Source organism: Rhipicephalus sanguineus, chromosome 3 (assembly GCF_013339695.2).
Source record: "Rhipicephalus sanguineus isolate Rsan-2018 chromosome 3, BIME_Rsan_1.4, whole genome shotgun sequence".
Taxonomy (NCBI): Eukaryota; Metazoa; Arthropoda; class Arachnida; order Ixodida; family Ixodidae; genus Rhipicephalus; species Rhipicephalus sanguineus.
Window position 1 is genome coordinate 36,482,846 of NC_051178.1, and position 22,829 is coordinate 36,505,674.

Consider the following 22,829-nt stretch of genomic DNA (forward strand, 5'->3'; position numbering starts at 1 on the left):
AAGCGGAGCGCACTTGAACGCCGTCCTGCACAACGAGCAGCAGCGATCGTCGGTTAAAAGCGTGCAGTAGGCTTAAAGTAGCGCTGCGTGAGAAATGTGCCTGAGAACGAGCTGAAGATACTTATTGCGATAAGGTTGTCAGCGATAAGTCATACTGGCGCGTTCGTCGGTGGCCGCCACCTAGCATTCGTTCTTTCCCTATGCTTACCCGCAAAGACATCGCTGCAGTCGCTTGGAAGTAGGAATCATTTATCCACCGATTTCTGCACTTCTTGAAATGACGGAAAATATTGTGGCGTCGGCAAATTCAGTGGCGCAGTAAACTTTTACGGCGCAGAAAGTTATCGCGGTACGCAGTAACCGGTAGGCGTAGCATGAAGCACTACGGCTTAAGTGGTCAGCGAAGGCATTATGCTTGATGAGACTCGGTCGGGGATTCATCGTAATTCTATATATATATATTTGTGTGGTCTTTGAACAGTTTTTCATACTGCCAGTTTGTTGATGCAATATCCTTCGCTATTTTGTGTCATCACTTCTGTACATAATCCTACTTTAGTTGATTTTTTGTGCTTATTTTGAGGGCTTGCTGCCTATGTAGAAATGATTACATAAACTGAGGGAACATCGAATTAAATTAAAGCTAAATTTTCTTCCTCTGTGTGTTTCATGAAAAGCCTATGCCTGCTCCAATATCTGCTCCAAAATGCTGGAAGGCATTCCCACCACTGCTTTCATGTGCATGCATGACAGGACATATAGCGTACGTAACAACAGAGCAATTTAACGAAAATGAGCACGCATGCATTCATATTGTGCCCATCCCGAATATGAATTCATGCGTGCACATCTTCGATAAATTTCTCTGTTGTTTCATATGTAATATGTCTTGTTATGCATGTGCATTCAAGGTTATGTGGTTCTTGGCATTTATATGCGTTAAGGCAAGAAGAATAAAGCAGTTGTTAGTCAGCGCCAGTGCTTGTCTCGTCAGTTCTTTGTGGTTCGTTCTGGTTTGCGCTGAAGTTTTCACCTTAATAGAAAAAAATATTGAGCTTCACCTGTCCTTCAAGCTGCCTAGTTTACTGTCGGTATAGCGTGTCACCTGTAGCAAACAATACTTAGGTGTCAAAGAACACATAGTTTATCATACGTTTATATTTTACCACTAATGCTTTACAACATGCTGCATTAATTTACGTTTTGGTGCACTTAATTTTTGTTTAGCTTTGTTACATTCACATTTCATTTCACATTTATAAACTGTCAGTAATATTGTATGCTGCTGCACATTTATTTGTTTCTTTTTTGTTTGTCTAATGTTGTCACCCACTTCCCTTCGCATTGCCTCGGGGATTGAGGTTATGGAAACTAGATCAAATAATATAGACAGCAGGCCCGTAACTAGGGGGGGGTTGAGGGGGTTCTGACCCCCCCCGAAATTTTTTTGATGCTTTAACTTTTCGGGTGATACTAAAATATTTACACGCCTTCACAGCGACCCCCAGCTGCCAAAGTTACACTGCAACTTTCCTGGCATTGCTTCCCTCTTCTTCCTTTCTTCAAACCTACCAGAACACCTCAGCGCTCCCTCCCCCGCACGCGCACCTGCCCTATTTGTACAGCTTTGCACTTCGCCCTCGCGTTCCTTCGAGTCTTTTCTTTTTCGTCTTTCACCCCGTAGCAGCTCCTTTATTGATTCCAGATGCTTTCCTTGTGCATTGCCGCTGGAGAAGTTATCCGTCTGTGCGGACCGCACGTGTCGGCTTTGGGTTTCTACGAAAAGCGCGTCTCCTTCTGTGAAAGTAAACAGTTCGAAAGCAACGGCAACACCAACACGACGTGCGCAAATTTGCCAGGGAACGAAACCCCTAAGCGGAAAAACTCAGCGGCGCATTCCGAGGACGCAGGCTGCAGGGTAAACTTTTCTCAAACTGTAGTCTTCGCCACCGAAACGAATCATCGAAGATGACATCTACTGAAAGACTGGCATATCCGAGCAACTTCGAACAACCTTAACCACACGCAAGGAAATCTACCTCTTCTGTACACACAAGGTATATGCGCCTCCCTACAAAGCACACAAAGCGAGGATACAGCCGGCACACAATCCGGCACCAGCGGTCAACTTTCACAGGAGAGAAAAAACGCCGCCAAGCTGGGCTGCGCGCTGGAGTACAGAGGCTGACGTCACAGCCTACAAAGTGCATTTTTGGGGGGTCACGGCTATTTAATTAGCGCAGCCCAGAGAGAATTATGCAGGCGCCCAGGGAGCCGTCTGTGAAAAGGTGACTTTTTCACAGGAACGGAGCAACACCTGCTTTCTGGACTGTACCACGGGAGTGCAAATGTCTCGGCAGTGCATTCTTGGGGGGTTCACGTATATTAAGGGGAGTATGGAGTGCCCATGGAGTCTTCTGTGAAAAGGTCTTTAAGTAGCGTTAATCCAGTTTGCTGCAGCGGGAGTACAATAATGGTCCTGCATGCACACCAGCTGTAGCGGCGTTCAGAAAACACATGCGCCACGCGGGAGCCGGCGCGTTCATCACACTTCTACATTCTAGCCACTGTAAAGTGGATAAGAGAGGAAGAAAACATCGCCCGCCGTTCACGCCAGGCAGTCGAAGCAGTCGCAAACGTCTTTTGGAGCCACTGGCCACTTCTGTGTGCGTGCACAGGATTGCGGCAGCAAAATGAAAAGACACTCTGCAACAACGAAGCAAAGGAGTCTTGCGTCTTACTTCAAGAAAGTTCGAACCGATGAAGCGGACGGAGAAGAACCGCCTCCTTCGAAGGATAAAAGTTCGCCCTCCTCAGCACTGGTGGAAAGCCAAGCGCGTCGGAACTTCTGTAGCGACTCAGGAGAATGCACCGGTTTATGTGAATCACCTGAGAACGAACACAAGCAGGACACCCATGCGCCGCCGGAAAATGATGGTGGCCGCAGTGCAACTCCAAGTGACCTTTGTTCTACAGTCAACGCTGGGCAAAGTGACGCCTTTACCACTGGGCAATGCCCAAGGAAGGTGAGTGGCATGGCACCTACACATTCTGGTTCGCCTCCCCTCTGTGCGACGAGTGCGAATATTTTGGACTTGGGACTGTTTGTCTCGAAAAGCAATAATGTAAATGATCCAGAGACGACGGAGAAGCTGCTGCTCAATCCGTGGACCCCTCCGGCTAACTATGATTATCCAGCCACAGGGAAAAGGAATCTGAAGTTCCAACCTCACTGGGTAGATCGTTACCCATGGCTTGTTTATTCAGAGAAGCTTCAAGGAGCATTATGCAAATATTGCGTAGTCTTCGCAAGCGAGTGTGCAGGAAAAGGGGAGCACCAGCGCTTGGGCTGTTTTGTAACTAAGGAGTTCACCAATTACAAGAAAGCCATGGACGCCTTTAAGAGCCACGCATCCAGCAGTTATCACGCCATGTCAACAACGCTATCGGAGAACTTTTTAGCAGTCCGGTCCCGCTCACAGCATGACATCTTAACACAACTTGACCACGGTCTTAAAAAGCAGGCGGAAGAAAACCGCAAGAACTTGCTGCCAATAATAGAAACAATCCTTTTCTGTGACAGGCAAGAAGTACCGCTTCGCGGCACAGACGACTCTGGTCCGATAAATATGTCTGAAGTGCTGCCATTGAAAAGTGATGGAAATTTCCGCGCACTGCTTAGGATGAGAGCAAAATGTGGAGATGCCGCCTTGAGAGCTCACATGGAAACATCTCCGGCGAATGCGCTGTACACGAGCCCAAAAATTCAAAATGAGTTGATCACCCTCTGTGGTAAAATCATACAAAGAAAGATAGTTGAAAACGTCAACTCAGGTTCGTGTTTTTCAGTTCTAGCTGACGAGGCCACTGATATATCTCGCACCGCCCACATTTCCCTATGTGTAAGGTACGTTGGACACGACACGTCGGGAGTGCCCATACTTAAAGAAGATTTTGTAGATTTCGTTCCCGTGTACGATCTCACTGGCAAGGCGCTGGCGAGCACAATCCTGAACAGCCTTAGAGGTCATGGCTTTGACCTGAACCTACTTTGCGGGCAAGGATACGACGGCGCGGCATCAATGAGCGGCCACCTTAACGGTGTTCAAGCCTTCATTCGTCAAACAGCGCCCAAAGCGTTGTACGTGCATTGTAGCGCCCACTCGTTGAACCTTGCTCTGCTTCACGCATGCAAACTCCCCAGCATCCGCAAGTGTTTGGGAACTGTATCCTCAACCTGTACGTTTGTGAGAGCTTCGCCACAGAGGACGAACCAACTGCGAGACAAAGTAGAAGATTTAACACAAGAAAAAAGAAAATCAGTTCTCTCCTTTTGCCAAACAAGGTGGGTAGAGAGTCACGATGCACTTCAGCGTTTCCTTGAACTGTACGTGCCTATTGTACAATTCCTCGAATATTTGGAAGAAGAGGCCGCGTCATCTGATACTTCATCAAAAGCTTCTCAACTGCTCAATGCCATTACGAAGCCCGAGTTTGTCGTTTCGCTTCAGATCTGTAGCGACCTCTTCTCTTTGACACTGCCACTTTGCAAGTTTCTTCAAAAAATTGACTGTGACTTGGCTCAAGCGTGCGATCACGTAAAGAATGTTATAGACGTTCTTTCCACAAAAAGGGCTAGTGCGGAAACGGAATTTAATAAGATTTTTCTGAAGTCGCTCTCTTTGCTGAAGATCACAAATGTTGAGATGGCCCTACCACGCATCACTGGAAGGCAGATGCAAAGAAGCAACGTACCTTCTGCTACTCCCGAAGAGTACTACCGGAGGAATGTGTATTTGCCTTTGCTGGCTGACTTCGAAAATCAATTAAGAGACCGGTTCGATGCCCATAAGAAGGTCGTGGTTGGCCTTAACATGCTGCTGCCGAAATTCTGCGCATCGGCTAGCCTTTCTGATATTGATGATGCAGTGCAGTTTTACCTTGGCGACATTCCTTCCGCTAATGTCATCGAAGCAGAGTTCACACTGTGGGTGAACAAATGCTGCCAGATCGAAGAAAGGAATCGCCCAGCTTGTGCTTTACAGGCCTTAGAGATGTGCAACCGCGACTTTTTTCCGAACATCCACAGCCTACTTTCTATCCTGGCGACTTTACCCGTGTCGACGTCGACCCCGGAACGGACTTTTTCCACACTGAGAAGGCTGAAGAGCTACCTTCGAAATCATATGAACAACGACAGATTGACCGGACTAGCACTGCTCAGCATCCATCGAGAACTTCAAGTGACCCCAGAACAAGTCCTCACAGAATTTTGCAAGTTGCCGAGAAGGAAAAACTTCCTCGTTTAAACTTCCCTCTATGTTTCAAGAGTCGATTAAAAGCTAAACCCAGCTAGCCCAAGCTTCAACCCTTCTATTCTTTCGCAATTACGAGGAAACTATCCAGCAAGCAGAATGTGCGAACGGTAACAAGAAGATCGGAATGTCGGGCGACTTGTTTGTTTGCTTGCATACATACTGTCACGGACTGCCATTTTTGCGACCCGGCGTAACGGCAAATTAACGGGCGCCGCACTCCCCTGCTGACCGGTGGAACCGTTCGCTCATGAAAAGACTGGTCTTTAGTGCAGGGAAGTACTGAATGGGGTGTTCTTCTTCAAACGTTAGTCGCCGATGTTTGATCCTTTGTACCTACGGCGGCGTCGGCAGGGTCGTCAAAGGCCGCGATGCACCCCGAACCAGCTGTAGACTGCAAGACGCACCGGCTGAAACCAAGGAAACTGACCATTCCCACGGGCAAAACTGCTTGTGGACAAGCCGTATGAGAGAACCCCAACAGGTTGTCACTCTCGCTCAGTTGAGGACCCTCTCCTAATTAAAAAGGGACGCGGTCAATATATTTTTAGGGTGGAGTTTCTAACAATGAAACGTGCATGATTGGACCCATGTAGAGGTCTCTTTCCCCCAGGACGAGAATGAGGGGACACGGAGGTCGATTTAAGCGCAGGATTTCGCCTTGCTAAGCAGTCTAGTTGCTGACCAACATGGTGTAGAAGGAGATCAAGAAGTATCCCTTAAGTGGTTGTGGCTCCGTATCGGCTGGCCACCTAAACTTAGCCATTCGTCTAGTTGTGACGCGAAATTAACGTCTGTAACGTAGGCATCGGTACTTGAATCTCGAGTAAGTTCAACCTGCCCGAGATCGGCTTCAAGCACTAGCCTACCGGAAACACCAGCGCTGCAACACCGCCGACATCGCAGTTGTGCCAGAACTCTCTCTGACTTCTTGCATCCGATCGTCGTGGACTCGAAGCTGCCGGTCATCACAGGTATCCCTTCACCTGCTTATACCTTCGGACTTTCTCATCTGTAGTTTTATTGTTGGTTAGTTTTGTGTAGTTTGTAATACTTCTCTCTTGTAAGCTGATTTATTGATTTTATATGTATTTTGTTAGTTGGTATTAAGTGTTGTACTAGATTCCTCGTGCTGCAATATCACTAGAGTTTTGTTTTTCCCCACACACGTCTCTGATCTCTTCACTGTCTCTGCTTACGTACGGAACGACCTAACCTGCTGCCATTCCCGTCGCCGACTTCGCGCTGGCGACGCTAGAGTGGCAGCTTGTAACACATACATACCGTTTTTGTACCGTGGTTACATTGTGTTACTTCATCAGGAGCCGTTGGTCGCGGTGTCCCCGGCTTTGGTGGTGCTATTGTCCAAACTTATTTCTTGCTTTAACCAGAATTTGAGGTTGACATACCAATTTCTTTATTTGGGTACAAATAATTGAAAAGTACCATCGAATTATTACAAGTAAGCGATGTACTTGATTTATTCACAAAAATAAGCCAGTATAAATCTTAAAAAATGGCAGCCGTTCTACACGCAAACCCCCCCCCGAAAAAAATTCCTGGGTACGGCCCTGATAGACAGGGCCACAACTTCGACTGAGCAAACCTACCAGCAAATTACTGTTCCTCTAGCGAGATTAACCCTTCCACACACCACCTATGAAGAACTGTCTGTAAATGTGTAAAATCGATGTGATGTTATTTCAAGGCACTCGATATTATATTGCAACAAAAATAATGTCGTGATGCATTAATTATGTGTGTTACAGTAATCATTCCTAATTACTTTGTAATTAAATATCTATTCTGCAGTCATTCATGCTCTCTATTTGCATAAATAGAATGAAATCTATAGCTAGACATATAGTGCAAATTCGTTTTCGGTTATGTCCATGTTGAGCAAAGAAAAATTGTACTTTTGATGTGGGTCGCGGGAAGCGGCACGTCGAACTACTCGTCGAATATGGTAGTGCCTTCAGTAAAGTGATCGTATGCAACAGTGCACTGCAAAATGAAGTTAAATGAAGACAAATTTACTATGCAGGAGGTTCAGTCCATCCAAAGCTCAATGTATCTTGCACTTTCTTAGCCCGTAGTCCATACAAATGGCAAAAACAAGGGGTATACACAATTGTGGACATAGCGTCTCAAAGGGTTAAAATACGTGGACTCGTACATCATACCCGAATTCAAGTAACTACGCACCAATTCGCAATGGCTAAAAGCACCACCTGGCATAATTTCGACATCATTGAAAAACAAGACATTCATCCATGAAGTAGTTTTGATTTTTCAATCCATTGAAAACATATGACGCTCATTTGCTCACCTATTTCATTATTTTTCACAGCTAATTTGAACCACTGCTTTCTCTATCTATAGACCGGCATGTCACATTCCTGCGTATTTTCTCGCTTCTATATGCATACCATTTCTTAATGACCAATTCTATCAGTGCATTTTTAAAGCACCTTTCTGTCTTCAAACCTGCCAGGAATCCCTGAACCAATTTTTGTCATCTTCATTTTGGAGGAATATAACGGGCTTGGAACAGGAGGAAAATGTGGAGGCTGCCAGGTCGCTGTAGCAGCGCTTGGCACCCGTTCTTTTGTGCCCATTTCAGCTTCCAGGTGGCCACTGTGTTGGCGTTGTGGCTACTTACTGGAGTCGAGTTGCCCGGGGTCATAATGGAGGTTAATGTTTGTTCTGTCATGGCCCATCACGTGCCCTTCTGATTGTGCCTTTCATTCCTTACAGACATGTTGCTGCCTGTTGCAGTTGTAGTAGTGAACGTTATTTTGTCTAAGATTATATTTAAGGAGGTGCGCTGTGGGAAGGCCCATCATGGCTCGTCCTCTTCTACCCCAGGCAGCCTTGCGTTTTGGTGCCGTCTTCGAAGTTACAATGCTATTGTGGGGCTTTAAGGCATCAGTTGTCCTATTTAAATGCCTCCATATTTTCTTTTCGAGTACAGTAGCCGTCCATTTCAGTCTGCTCTGTCCCCCGGAGGTGCTTACCCACCTACAGTTAAGGAAAAGAAGCGACATGATCACTGTTTTCTTTTACTTTGTGTGATCACCGGTCAGTATATATTGCCATTCCTTTATTTTTAAAAGCGTGTTTCAATCAAAAAACAGCTTTGTAACCGTCTGACACAAACTGTCACCCACTTTACTACATTCTCTTTTAATCTTGGTATTAAAGCATTCGTCTTCTCACAAAAGTGTTCAGAGTTAGCAAATAAGCAATCTGTAGTAAAAGATTCTGTATTATTACTTGATCTCGTATGCAAGGTCCTGCTAAGCACATGACACTTTCGCTACATTCTGATCAAAGTTGATGCTGTAATTTGCTCTTTTATCAAAGATGGACATTGTGTGCGGTTCAAATGTTTCTGCGCAGAGTACCTGCTTTTGCTGTTTTCTCACGGATGTTCATTTGTTTTCATTGTGTAGTGGTGTTACTGTATAATATTGCAACGACATCTTGGCAACATTCAAAGAGCACGCCCATCACCGTGCATATTGGACGCGCATCACCGTGCATTGGGACACAAGCACCTGGCCAGAACCGGCACGTACGCCACGCGCTCGAGGCTTCTGGTGAAGTGAAAGAAGAAGACAGCTGAACTACATCTTTGAAGTTTGACTGACTCGCAGTTCTATGACCACAGTCACTTTGAGTTGTGGGCACAGGTTCGCCCTTAAGTATGTTTGTTCTACTGCACTTTGTGCTTCAGCATTGCTGCATTTCTGGTGGAGGTGTAGGGTATGAATCGAAGCCCCACGAGCTGTCTTCGAGGCGACTCACCCGAGTTCAGTCTTCTTCACTTCAGGCCTAGGCTAACTCGGACAACAGATGCTGCCACTATGACTAGCCAGGTACCACCGGCACAAATAATCATCAGTCAACCTCACAAGCCGCCATCGTTCCATGGTGACTTGTTTGAAGAAATGGAAAACTGGTTGGACCTGTTAGAGAGAGTGGCGAGCTTAAATGAATGGGACGAGAGAGAGAAGCTCCGTGTATACTTTGCTTTGGAGGACTTTGCAAACACGTGGTTTGAGAACCACGAACCCTCTTTGTCGACTTGGGAGGGATTTCGACGACAAGTGCTGGCTACTTACGGCAGCACGGATTGCAAAGAAAAGGCGGAGGCTCTTCAAACCAGGAACCAGCGCACAAATGAGAGCGTGGCGATGTACATTGAGGACATGATCCACCTATTCAACCATGCGGATCTCAACATGAGTGAAGATAAGAAGCTGCGCGCCATCTCAAGCGTGGAGTGATGCAAGAGCTATTCGCTGTTCTCGTCAGCAATCCACCACACACAGTTGCGGAATTTCTTTCGGAAGCGACAGCCATAGAAAAAACTCTAGAACAGCGGGCTCGGCAGTACAACCGGGACATAAACTGTGCACCTGCCAATGTCTTCTCTGGAAGCGTGCGGAATGACATTGAAGCGCTGTGAGAACTCATCAGATCAGTGATCAGGGAAGAGCTCAGTAAGTTGCAAGCACCTCAGACTACAACTGCACTGTCTGTCGTTGACATAGTGCGAGACGAACTGAGGCAGGTCCTACGGGAGCCGGAGCGTGAGCTGCAGCTGATTCGATGCATCTTGAGGTACTTGGGCAACCTGTAGTGCACAGCAGTGCGGCAGTTGCAATGGCGGCTCCTTACCCGCCAACAGCATGCAGTGCACCTCATTCGCTGGAACCAACGGCTACCTACCTGGCTCCAGCATGTAGCATAGCTCGCTATGTGGAGCAATGGCCCTGGGAAAGTGACATCTGGCGTGACCACGAGCGCAGGCCTTTGTGTTTTCATTGCGGAGAAGTAGGTCACCTGTATAGGTTCTACCCTAACCGACAGGCTGGATTAAGGGGCTTTCCCTTGTATGCGCCATGCCCTCGAAACTTATCTACCCGCCAGAGCCCACTCGCTCCACACCAACATCAGCCAAGGTCACCGTTGCCTATGCGCAACTGATCACCCAGCCCACGTGCATATCCAAGACTGCCTGGATGTCGTTCTCCAAGCCCACACCCGGAAAACTGAAGCAAGCGACCTGTGGAGGTGGGGCCACTGATAACTCTAGTTACAAAGATCCTCCATCATGGCTTCAGGGCGACGACGCTATATTTCCAGTAAAGAGGTGCAGCAGTGAAAAGATTGCTTCAGATTTGCGGTTGAAAATGAATGCGAGCGGAATGCCTTAGTCGACAGCGGCACTGATTATTCGATTATAAGCCACAAAATGGCGAAGAAACTGGAAAAGGTTGTGATGCAATGGAGTGGATCGCAGATATGCACAGCAGGTGGTCACATTATTGCGCCCACTTGGCAGATCCACCACAAGGCTCAAAGTAAGAGGCTTTACTTACATTACTGTCTTAATTGTACTGCCTGAATGTTCAAGGGAGCTCATATTAGGAATGGATTTTCAACAAGCTAATGGCACCGTAATTAACTTGCGTGGGTCTAGTGTATCATTCCCGACCGAACAAGCTATGCCTGTGGAGGAACTGGAGGAGAGACGCCTTACTGCTCTGCGTGTTACTGAGGATGACGTAACTGTGCCGCCACACAGCAGGGTGATGGTGCTTATGGAGAATGAGGCATTTTACGACCGCGAAGGTATAGCAGATGGAAACAGAGGGCTTTTTTTGAACAAAGGAATTTGCATGGCTAGGGGTCCTGTTCACTTAACCACTGGCCGTGCAGATTTCCTACTTACAAATTTCGGGAATGAATTTCAACACATTGCCCAAGGTACGACTATCGCCTCCTTCCACGAGTTCTGTATGGTGACCAAACTATGCAGTTAAACGATGTCAACCACTCCGCAAGGGGCCTACAATGTCGACACATCAGTAACCGTCAAATAGAACCTCCCAGAAAGTCAATGGTAAAGGAATTCTCTGACTGCTTCTCCACTGCCTCGAAGGTCCAGTGCACGTCTATTGCGACGCACAGAATTATAACAGAAGACACCACAAGACCGATATACCAGCACCCGTATCGAGTGTCATAAAAGGAAATAGAAATTATCAAGAAGCAAGTGGAGGAGATGCTTTCAGATGACGTCATCCAGCCTTCCAACAGTCCATAGGCATCTCCTGTAGTGCTCGTTAAGAAGAAAGATGACACACTTCGATTCTGTGTCGACTACTGGAAACTGAACAGCATAACTAAACGATATGTATACCGTCTGCCACGTATCGATGATGCACTAGATCGGCTGTGATGTGGAAAGTTTTTCTCTTCCTTAGGCCTCAAGAGTGGATATTGGCAAATAGAGGTGAATGGGTGCGACCGTGAAAAGACAGCATTCGTAACACCAGATAGCCTCTACGAATTTAAAGCGCTTCCATTTTGCCTGTGTTCCGCGCCACCGATGTTCCAGTGAATGATGGACAAGGTCCTCGGGGGATTGAAATGGCAGTCATGCTTAGTGTATTTCGATGATATGTCGTATTCTCCGCAACATTTGACTAACATTTGGAGCGACTGCACATAGTATTGGAGGCCATCCACTCAGCAGACTTGACAACTAAACCGGAAAAAAGCCCCTTTGGCTTTGAAGAGCTTGTGATTCCTTGGACGTGTCATTAGTTCTGGAGGCGTTCACCCAGATCCCGAAAAGACAGCCGCTGTTGCGAGGTTCCCGGCACCCAGAGACGAAAAGTCAATGCGTTGCTTTTTGGGGTTTTGCTATAGGTGATTTGTGGAAAACTTTGTGCCCATCACGTGGCTCACCAATCCTTGGCCATTTTGAACAGCTGACACTGAAGTTCATGCCGATGCCAGTAATGTCGGCCTCGGTGCCATCCTAGTCCAGTGGCAAAATGGTCAAGAGAAAGTGTTAGCCTATGCCAGCCGTATGCTCTTGAAAGCTGAGGCAAACTACTCTGCAACCAAAAAAGAGTGTCTCGCAGTCATCTGGGCAATAAGTAAATTTCAACCCTGCCTCTATGGTAGACTGTTCAGGGCAGTCAGTGACCACCATTCACTGTGCTGGTTAGCAAATCTCAAGTATCCGTCAGGACGACTAACAAGATGGAGCCTTAGGCTACAGGAGTATGATATTACTGTAGTATACAAATCCGGGAGAAAACACAGTGATGCCGACTGCCTGTCATGCGCACCAGTCGACATGAGTGTGTCAGAAGAAGACTTCCTGTTCCTAGGCATTTTGAACTCATCGGAAATCGCTCAAAAACAACGAAATGACCCGGATTTTCTACTGCTTATACAACGTCTGCAGGGACTCAACGCTCAAGTCCTGCGTATTCTCTCCAGAGGGCTCTCTTCATTCTATCTTTAAGGAAGTGCCCTTTACAAGAGGAACTTTGAGCACAACGGTGAAAAGTTTTTACTAGTCATACCTACAGCTTTGCGAGAAGAAATTTTGCACGCATGTCACGACGAGCCAACATCTGGACATATGGGTGTGAGCCGTACATTCGCTAGGATCCATCTGAAATACTACTGGCCTAAGTGTCTCGCATCAGTTACATGAAAACTTGTCGCGAGTGTCAAAGGCGCAAAACTCCATCCGTAAAACCAGCAGGCCTTCTCCAGCCAATAGACCCTCTGGACACCCATTATAGCATGTCGGGATGGACCTTTTAGGACCTTTCCAGACATTGTCTACAGGCAAGAAGTGGATAGTTGTAGCCACAGACTGTCTGACCTGTTACGCTGAGACTGACTCTCTGTACTGTGCAACAGCTGCTGAAGTCGCCAAGTTCTTCATCAACAACGTAGTCCTCAGGCATGTTGCGCCCATTGTCGTTATTACAGATCGTGGAACAGCTTTTACGCGGACATGTCTGATGCGTATGACACATATCGATCACAAAAGAACTATGGCATACCGCCCTCAGATGAATGGTTTAACGGAACACCTCAACAGAACTCTGACTGACATGCTTTCAATGTATGTTGATGTTGCACATAAACTGTGGGATGAAATATTGCCGTACATCACCTTTGCATATAATTCAGTTGTTCAAGAAACAGCTCAAGTTGCTTCATTCAAACTTTTATTTGGCCGAACAGCAGCCACACCATTGGATGCCATGTTGCCACTAGATGAAGAAAGCAGCAATTCACCTGACTTAAATGATTTCTTGCAAAGAGTAGAGGAAGTGCGACAGATTGGAAGATACAGAATACGCTGCCAACGGTGCATAGATTCTAGCTGGTACAACCAGCGATGTAAAGAAGCGTATTATCAGCCCGATGACAAAGTGTGGATATGGACCCCATTGCGCCGCCATGGACTATCTGAAAAGCTTCTTTGCCGATACTTTGGCCCTTACGAAGTACTACATCGTGTAAGCGACGTCACTTACGAAGTCAAATTCACTGGACACGAGAGCCGAAGACGCTGCAATCCCACAGAGGTGGTACACGTAGTCTGCATGAAGCCCTACTATGAAAGATCATCAGAAAACAAGTGAGGGTGTGCATGAATCCTTTCATTGTCTGACACATCGGGATGATGCGTATGAGGAGGGGGGATAATGCCGCAACATCTTGCCAACATTCAAAGAGCACGCCCATCACCGTGCATATTGGACGCGCGTGCGCGCTGTATTGTAGTGCCGCGCGGAGACCATCGTGGCACAGCAGCTGGCCGGACCTGGCACGCTTGCACCATGCGCTCAGGGCTTCTGGTGAAGAGAAAGAATAAGACAGCTGAACAACATCTTTGAAGTTCTACTGACTCGCAGTTCTACGACCGCAGTCACTTTGAGTTGTGGGCACAGGTTCACCCTTTATAAATAGTACGTTTGTTCTATTACACTGTGGGCTTCAGCATCTCTACAATGTGATGCACATTATGCATCAGTGGCACATGCACGCTCTTTATGTAATGTTGACCACAAATACATCGAATTGACTTTGAAAGTACAGATAAAGAGTTATTTCAACAAGTGCCACGCAACTGTAGATTTACTAGTGTAAACAGAATGCAAGCTCGATAGTCAAGTCTACGGTGTTATCGAGGCCAAAGGTGGTGTCTATAAGCTTTTTAATGCCTTACACCAAACCGTCTTGCATAAAAAACATTTAAGAGTTTATATTTAACTTATGTGTGTGATCCAAAATAGGCCAAAGTTCAGGGGAAGCTTGAAGAGAAGAAAAATTCTTGAGCACGGGGTGTTGCTGGAGCCAACGTTTCGAGAAGTGGTCTTGTCTTCTTCAAGGTTGCATCCTTGAAGAAGAAAATCTTAAAAGCGCAAGTGCAGCTCTGGGCACAGCCAGGCAGCCACCTTCACAGGTGCTCCATCTAAGCATGTTCTAACTTCCCTTTGGCTTGCCCAAGCCTGCATTGTGAGGTCGTCATTTGTGAGATATTCACTACACTGTGTAGTCCAGGGGACATTTCGCAGTGCCATTGTTTCTTTCACAGCTCCCGTCTTTTCTTTTTTCTTGAGTTGCACACATTTACACCCAGGAAAGGCTTTATGTTTGCAAGAGGTGTAAATTTGATAAACCATTCTACACTGTCTACGTTTTCTTTAAGGAAGTTTAGTTTCTTGCCACACAAAGACTGGATTTAACCCTCTGCAGTCCGAAACCTTTGCCCACCTTCCATCTATTCTAGTCTGAAACAAAAAGACTTAAAGCTCAAGTAAAGGAAGTTTAATTACTTTTTTACATATGGCACATAATGTGGTGAGAAAACGCGCACGTGAATCAACCGTGAAAGAACTTATCCAGTAGTGCTCGACCACGGACCACTGCAGTCATGTTGCGTTGTCAGGCAGGGGCCGACCGCAGACTGCAAAATGTTAAACAAGTTCATATTGTCGTGTGGTTGTGATGCAGTGTTTTTCTTTATAAAATGCGAGACAAACATGTGTGGTGATGGTATTCTTGCAGGGCTCACCGTGGAAGGCAGGTGGTGCTGACAGTGCGCTTTCCAAGCCAAGGACGACAGGTGGAAGACCTGGAGATCATTGCCCATACAAATGACACATTGGGTGCAATACGGCGCCAGATATACACCAGGTTGGTGGTTGTTGTCCCAGTTTTGAAATGCTTAGCAAAGTATATTGAAACTTTAATCTGGCCATTGTTTAAAATTCTTCTCAATTTGATCACGAACAGTCAAACCACATAATTAACTTCAGCACATCATGACAAATATTTTGTTGGTCTAAATGTCACTATAATTAAAGCCGTAAAATTAACTGTAATAATTACATTATAATGACGTAAATGGCATTTGAAACAATGCATCTGCAAACTTGTTTCCCACAAAAATTTGTATGTTAATAAACAATGCACAAAGAAGGGTACAGGAATGAATGAAGTGCAAACAAATGGGAACATCAGAAAAATAATAAACCAAGATACAAGTGCTTCAGCTCATTCCACAACGATCTCCCAACAAGCGCACATCAAAACCTTCTTGATGGTTTGCGGCTGCTACTTGCAACTCCACCTGCATCTGGAAGCAGCCATACAGACTCAGCCTTGAAGCGAAACATCATCTCACATTATGGCATGTGCTGCACCATTGCATATAGTTCTCAGAGTGTTTCTGCACAGCTGCATACAAGCTGGAAAAAGAAAAAAAGTCATTTCGAGAGACGTTCATTGCATACCGAAATGAAGGTTGTTGTGGTGAAAAGACAGAGCCCGTATTCTGAAACGATCGCGAAAGACAACAGTGTCGCCTTTCAGGGCATAACTGCTTGGCATAACTACCATAACTACTTGCCCGTGACGTCATTTTTGCACTGGCCGTTGGTGTTACGAATGTCTCGCAACTCAGGAGTGTGCGTACTGTATGAGTGCAGAGTGACCCGAGTGTGAAGTTTTTGAGCATATCCTGGCTTCTATGCAGTGGCCAGGGTTGACTGTGGCTACTTGAAATATGAGACGGGTTGAAAGTGCTTTCATCATTTCTTCTGTAATTGTTTAAGAGGGAATGGTAGTGTAGATAGGCAAAAGCGATTTTTTTTATTTCATTACTAAAAAAATAATACACCCTCCGAGGAGCAAAACCATGCATTGGCGAGCGCGTAGGTGTGCTCCAAGCCATTTAAAAGTGGTGCCAGAGACCGCGCATCCGTTAGGAGGCGCGGGCTCTTTTCCATCATTGTTTCTGTGTGTACGCATTTTTTTTTATAATAACTATGGCTTCATCGGTTCAATATATTCACTTCCTAGCATGTTCATACATTTTGATAGCAAATTTTTCCATCAAAATGCTTTTGTAGCGCAGTCATTGATGTACGTTGTGAGTACGTTCTGCACGTGTTTTTAAATATAAAAGCGTATTTTTCTTACGATCAGTTTTTTTAAAATTTTCCCATCTTGATGTGCCTTTCCCAAAAAACTATCCGAACGATCACGCTGAAATTTCCTCAGATTATACCTTAATCACTTCCAAATAGTCTGAACCACGGAGTAAGATAAGAAAGAAGCGCCGACTCCGCCGCCGCCCAACGCATTCGCTCGGGACAAATCGTGCAATGCAGACGCGGCGATCTAACTCATTCTTTCGTTCTTCTCCTCCGCTCCTCTTCACGCTTTGGCACATGCTTTCTCCTCTCCCTGCGCTCATCACAACGCGTAGCGCCATCTGTCGAGGTGCATGGGAATCACTCAACGCCTTGGCTCATGAGCGCATGCGCTGACTGGCAGAGGCCTGCGACGGCGGCGGCGGAGAACGGAACACGCGGAGCAGACGACAAAACGGGTGAAAAGCAGACGCAGGAACGCGGCGAAGCATGACCGTGCGCCATTGCTATAGCAACGACAGAGGGAATCCCCACCCACGGCTCCGCTCGACGACAAAGTTTCTCCTCCGCCACTTTTCTCCATCTGTAGCGCCATCTCGCGAACACGCCGTGAAGAAAGATCTGGCGTTGCAAAATGTGTCCCTTTCCGACGAGCGGAGTCGGCGCTCCTGTTTTATCTTACTCCGTGGTCTGAACCTTAAACTTTGAAAAACTGTTTAATTTATGATTAAGAAAAAAAATTACACCATCTCCCGCTAAAGGGTACCATGAGGCGATACGAAGCCGGAGCACTTGCACGATCGCGTTTTGTTGGCGTTCGTTGGGCATGCTACCGACCTCGTGTCGTGGAATGCGAAGAGAAACGCTACACGCGTCGTGTCTTCCCTCTAATCTGGCCGTTAATTCTCACAGGGCGAGCGGGGAAGGCAGTAGACAGGTGCGCGAGAGGGGGGAGCATAGGAGAGGAGGGAGAAATGGAGGGGACGCGCATGCGCTGGCTCGCATCGCGGCGTTGCGCAAGAGAGGGGGAGGGGGGAGTAGAGAGGGAAGGGGAGAGGAGGTATGTGGAGAGGGTTTGCGCATGCGCAGTAAGGGTGGTCACGCCACACACCACCACCGGATTGAACTCCGCCATAAGATGCTTCGCATCTAAGAAAAGACTAATTACGTGACAAGTGAGGACATTATTTTTTTTTCTGTTGAGATAAATATAGGAGCTTGTTCTTATAGGTAGCGACTATACCAATGTCATATAAAATAAGTGTGCCAAATTTCAGGGTCATACTGTTTTTCGTTTCTGAGGAAAAGTACATTTAATTTTGTAGACCAGTCTAAAATTTGGTACTCAACCAGAAATAAGTAATAAGAGCTACAGGGCCAAAATTGCACAGACTGAAGGCCACAAGCTCTCTTATTGAGCATGCAAAGTTTCACGATAAAATATGTAACAGTCCCTGAGAGATAAATCTGAAACCAGGACAACCCGTTTACCCTACCATACCCCCTTAAAGCACAATATAATATTTAAAGAATGCCAATTGGTGTGAAATCTATTTTTGTTGAGATTTTAATAGGGCATACTTGAAGAGTTCAGCTGTGTCATGCTGCCGCAGTGACATCATCTCAACACTCAACATGTTGCTGGCTTGCGATAAACCACGTGAGAAAGAGAGAGTTCATGCTGCTGGCACGTTCAAAAAAAAAAAAAAATGCAGTCGCAAAATAGCGATTACTGAACGCACATTAAGGAAATGCTTACTGAAAGCTTCAGCGTGAAAGAGCTGCGTGCATCCACCCTTATGATTTTGCCGCAGCTGTAATTCAATATTTTCTAAATTAAATGTAGTTTAAATGCAGTTATCATCAACATTTAGTGGTTTGTGCAAACGTAAACGTATACGTTTACGTACGTACGTAATCGTTCACATATCGCAAGCCAAACCTTTTCTAAAACTTATGTTTCGGTAACATGGTAAATGCAATCCGGTATTCCGGTAACACAGTAACGTTAAAAAGTATACGTACAAGCTAAAAGTCCCTACCGTGTATTCTCGGTATTGTGAACTTCAGGGGGCCGCAGCAATTTGTTCGTTATTCTGAAAGGTCGTTATAATAAAAGCCCCAAAATTAACCGTAAATACTTATTTTCCAGTGATCAAAACGGCCTACTTTTACAGTAGTGGGTCGCTGCACTCATTTATCACAAAAGATGCAAAAGTGAACACCAGAGAATGCATGTTTATTTAAAGTAGCCTGTTATTTTCTTTTTATGCGTGCAGCACGAACTTTGCAGCACGAAAGCCTCCAACTCGTCCACATTCCTGTGGTGTGATTCCGTCACTGTGGCGCTTTTTTTCTAGATAAATGCTTGCTTTCCGCACGAGATCCATCATATCTACATGCGTCACAACCTCATCGCTATCTTCAGGTTGCGACGAGGTGGCACGTTCATTGTCCCTGACATCGTCCACACCGTCGTCGCTGCCTTCATCGTCTTGAACGGTTGAAAGGATGTCTTCTGTCGTCAGCTCTGCTGATGTCCTCGCTGCTTCATCAGATGACACATAGTCGTCAAATAAGACCAAATCCACTGCCAAAAGATCGGTCATCTCGGTCCACAGCTCCCCAGGATTGCCCTCCCCATCGTTACGGGGCTGCTTAGTGTCTTCTGATTGCTCGCCCTTTTGCAGAAGCCCTGCTTTCCTCCAACAGTTCTGAATAGTTGTCAAAGTGACGCTCCACCATACACCAGTGAGCATTTACGCTGCCTGTTTTACGTTGATGATGGTCAGCTGCTTCAGTTGGAGGTTTTTCAGCGCACGCTGAACAAGGTGCTTGCGGAAGTGCGCTTTCACACTTTTGATGACTCCTTGATCGAGGGGGTTGAAGCACGGGTCTGCAATTGGGCGGCAGGTACTCAAGGCGCATATTTGTTAGCCGTACGTTGACAATGTGCGCCGAGCAGTTATTAACAAACATTAAAATGTTGCGGCCCTCCTTTCTCATCTTCTTGTTAATAGACAGAAGCCACTCCGTAAATAGCTCCCGAGTCATCTGGGCTCGTTTGTTGGCCCTGTAGTCACACAGAAGGAACACTACATCCTTCTTGCGGCGCGGCTGTGCAAACCTCCCAATGACGAGAGGCTTATTAAGCTTTTCTGTGCCGGTTGCGTTACAACAACAGAGCGCAGTAACGCGAACCTTCGATTTTTTGCCGCCTTTGCATTCTTCGCCCTTGAAGTGCATTGTTTTGTCTGGCAGAAGTTGGTAGAAGCAGGCTGTCTCGTCGGCGTTGAATATACAGTCGAACCCGTTTATAACGAACTCGAAAGTGCCGCGAAAACTGGTCGTTATATCAGTAGTTCGTTGTAAATGGACTCGCCCTCAAAAACATGCATTTAGCGACCAAGCCGCTTTTTTTTTTCTGCGCATTTTTATTGAAAAGTGCTAACAACTCCTCCGGTGAGAAGTTAGGCCTTTTCGCGTTGTGAAGCGAGGCCCGCTGTGTGCACGAGTGAATTAAACCGCCTTTGCAGTGAACCGACACCGTTTCAATGAACCGCGGCACCGCTACGTGGAGCCAGTCATCCCTGGCTAGTTGTGTGCAGCGCGTCGCCTACTCGGCTCACGCCATCACTGCGCGGCCGCTTGCATTTGTACGCGCATTTGTGCGCTCTTTGTGCCCGCTTCACTTCGGACCGTGCACGGGTGCGGCGAGCGGCCTGTTCGTTCAACGTGGCGAAGACAAGCATTTTGCAAGCAACGCGCACTTTACGTCTCCGCGATGCTCTGACGGCCCTGCACAACAGGCGCGGCGTGCTTGGGTTGCCGCCCAATGCATCAACGTTTCTCGGTGCCCGTGTCGCTCAACACCAGCGAGCTAAGTTTCGTTTACACGAAGCGACGCGCACTTTATCTCGCACGGCGCGGCGGCGGCGAACTTTCGAACAGCAATGGCATCGCGCGCTTGTGCTGCTTGTACCGCCATCACCCCGAACAGTTTACGCCATACGTGCAGCCGAGCCGATAGCTGCAGATGAATGTGATAAGGTTGTTGGCGATAAATCATAATGGCACATTCATCGCCGGCCGCCACATCGCCTTCGCTCTCCTCTGATGCTTATCCTGAAGGAATCGCCGCAATCGCGCGGAAGTCGTAATCACTGATCGGCCGGTCTCTACCGTTGCCGAAAAGATGAAAGACATTTCGCGGCATATTGTGACGTCGACGCAGTGAACATTTAAGCGCCGAAAAGTTATCGCGGTCATCGCTTATTGCATTTTATGGCTTCTTGCGTTCCAAGGCATAGGTTCATCGCAGGCGGTCGTAGCTGCAGAGAACGGCGGTTGCCGTGCGAAAGCTGACTGCAAGGCTTCATGCTGCCTATCATTTTTCTTTCTTGCTTTCTTTTTTCTTTTTATTCCCCACTGCCATTCTGCCACTGACGAAACGACTGGAAAGCGAGCGACCTCGCTCGTAGCGTCCGAAAGCAGCGCGTGCGGTGCTCGCTGATCTCGGGTATCTTCGTCACAAGTAAACTGGACCGGGGCACGCGCAAGCGCGCACCTCTCATGCTTTAGAAGGCCTACTTTAACTTTTTTTCGCTTCGTATACGCCATATTTTTACCGCGACCGTGTCTGAAGTGTTCGTTGTAAAAGTAGGAGGCTTTGAAAAATGTTCGCTATATGTGGACGCAATTTCAATGGGTAGCATAGGAAAATCGTAAGTGCATCGAAATATGGCCGTTATAACCGACAGATCGTTATATCTGGGATCGTTATAAGTGGGTTCGACTGTATCATCTGCGTGCGTGGTACGCATCCACCATTTCCCTAAACTTCTTTTTTCGTCTGCTGCCTTCTCTTCACCGGACACAGTCTGCCAGGTGATAGCATTTTGCTGATGAAAACGATGGAGCCAGCCAGAAGATGCTTCAAAGTCTGCGATATCCAGAATTGCAGCAAACTGTCGTGCCTTCTCCTGGATCTTGAGGCCCGACATGGGCACGTTCTGCGCTCTTACGTCTTTGAACCACGTCAGCACCGCCGAGTCTATCTGCTGGTAGTCACCAAGCCGCAGGCGCTTTCTCGAGGGGTCAGGTAGCGATTGCACCTGGCACTTCATTATTTTCTCCTTGTCCTTCAGGATAGGGGCAATCGTGGAATGCGCCACTCCATGCTCTTTGGCCACAACAGCCTTCTTCTAATTGCTGAAGAATATCGACTTTTCTGCTTCATCGCCACAGGGAGAGATGAAATCATTGTAGTAGCACAGCAGCATGAATGCGGACACGATATTATAAACAACGCCGAAAAAATATAGACACGTCTGACAAGGCAGAGAGCACATGCAGAAGTGAGCTGGGAAAGAAAAAAACCCGATGCGTCGCCAGCGTCGCGGCTGTCGTAGCCTTGACCACAGCAAAGGAAAAGCTGTGAAAAAGTTCCTCGTGTTTCGTTTTCTGCTCCCACGCTATCTCAGGTTTTCCGCGCCCGTGTTTCCTGTGTCCTCCCGCTCTGCCTCGCTGACCTTGCCCTTGCCTCACGTGTCCTCGCCTCTGTGCACGCAAAACCTGATCATCAAAAAGGAAGTCGTCATTGGACTATCTCAGATCGCCATAGCATAAGCACCTTAATGCTTTTTCTATAGACATTGCTGATCTGTTCTATACTCTGCCACACTCTAGTCTGCTTTCTTGCGCTCAGGCTTGTATTGACCGATTTGGGAATGTCGCTTTCATGAACGCTACCGGGATGAAAAGTGGGGAATTTTTAGAGCTCCCGAGTTTTTATCTGCGGTCTACTTTTATTCTATGGGAAGGGCAGCCTTATATATAGAAGCAGGGAATATGCATCGGCTCCTGTATTGCACCCATTCTCAGCGATTTATTATTAGCCGAACTTGACAAGAACATGTGTGATCGACTCCCAGATTTTAAGATTAAAAGAATGTTTCGATATGTCGATGATTTTAAAAATTTTTCTTGACTTCAGAGCTGACTGTTTTGATTCTTTAGCCACTAATGCTCTTTCTTTAGTAGGCGAGGGCTTATCCCCTGTAGTTGTAACACATGAGTTGCCGACTGACGGTAGTATTCGCTTGCTGGACATCAGGCTTTTATTCCATGACGAACACATCCACTGGAAGTACGACCCTTGTGCCAACAAGCCACTGCTTCCGTATCAGTCTGCACACTCCAAGATGGTGAAGAGGGGAATAGCGAAAACTTGCTTACTCAG

The 22,829-nt window shown here is 46.7% G+C and overlaps 1 protein-coding gene across 1 annotated transcript in view; it reads left to right on the forward strand.

Moving 5' to 3' along the window:
* Positions 1-22,829, forward strand: part of LOC119386563 (probable ubiquitin carboxyl-terminal hydrolase FAF-X) — a 326,343-nt gene that overhangs the window by 111,751 nt on the left and 191,763 nt on the right. The window contains exon 13 of the mRNA XM_037653846.2: positions 15,219-15,347. Coding sequence (XP_037509774.1) covers positions 15,219-15,347 — 129 coding nt within the window. The remainder of the gene's footprint in view (positions 1-15,218; positions 15,348-22,829) is intronic.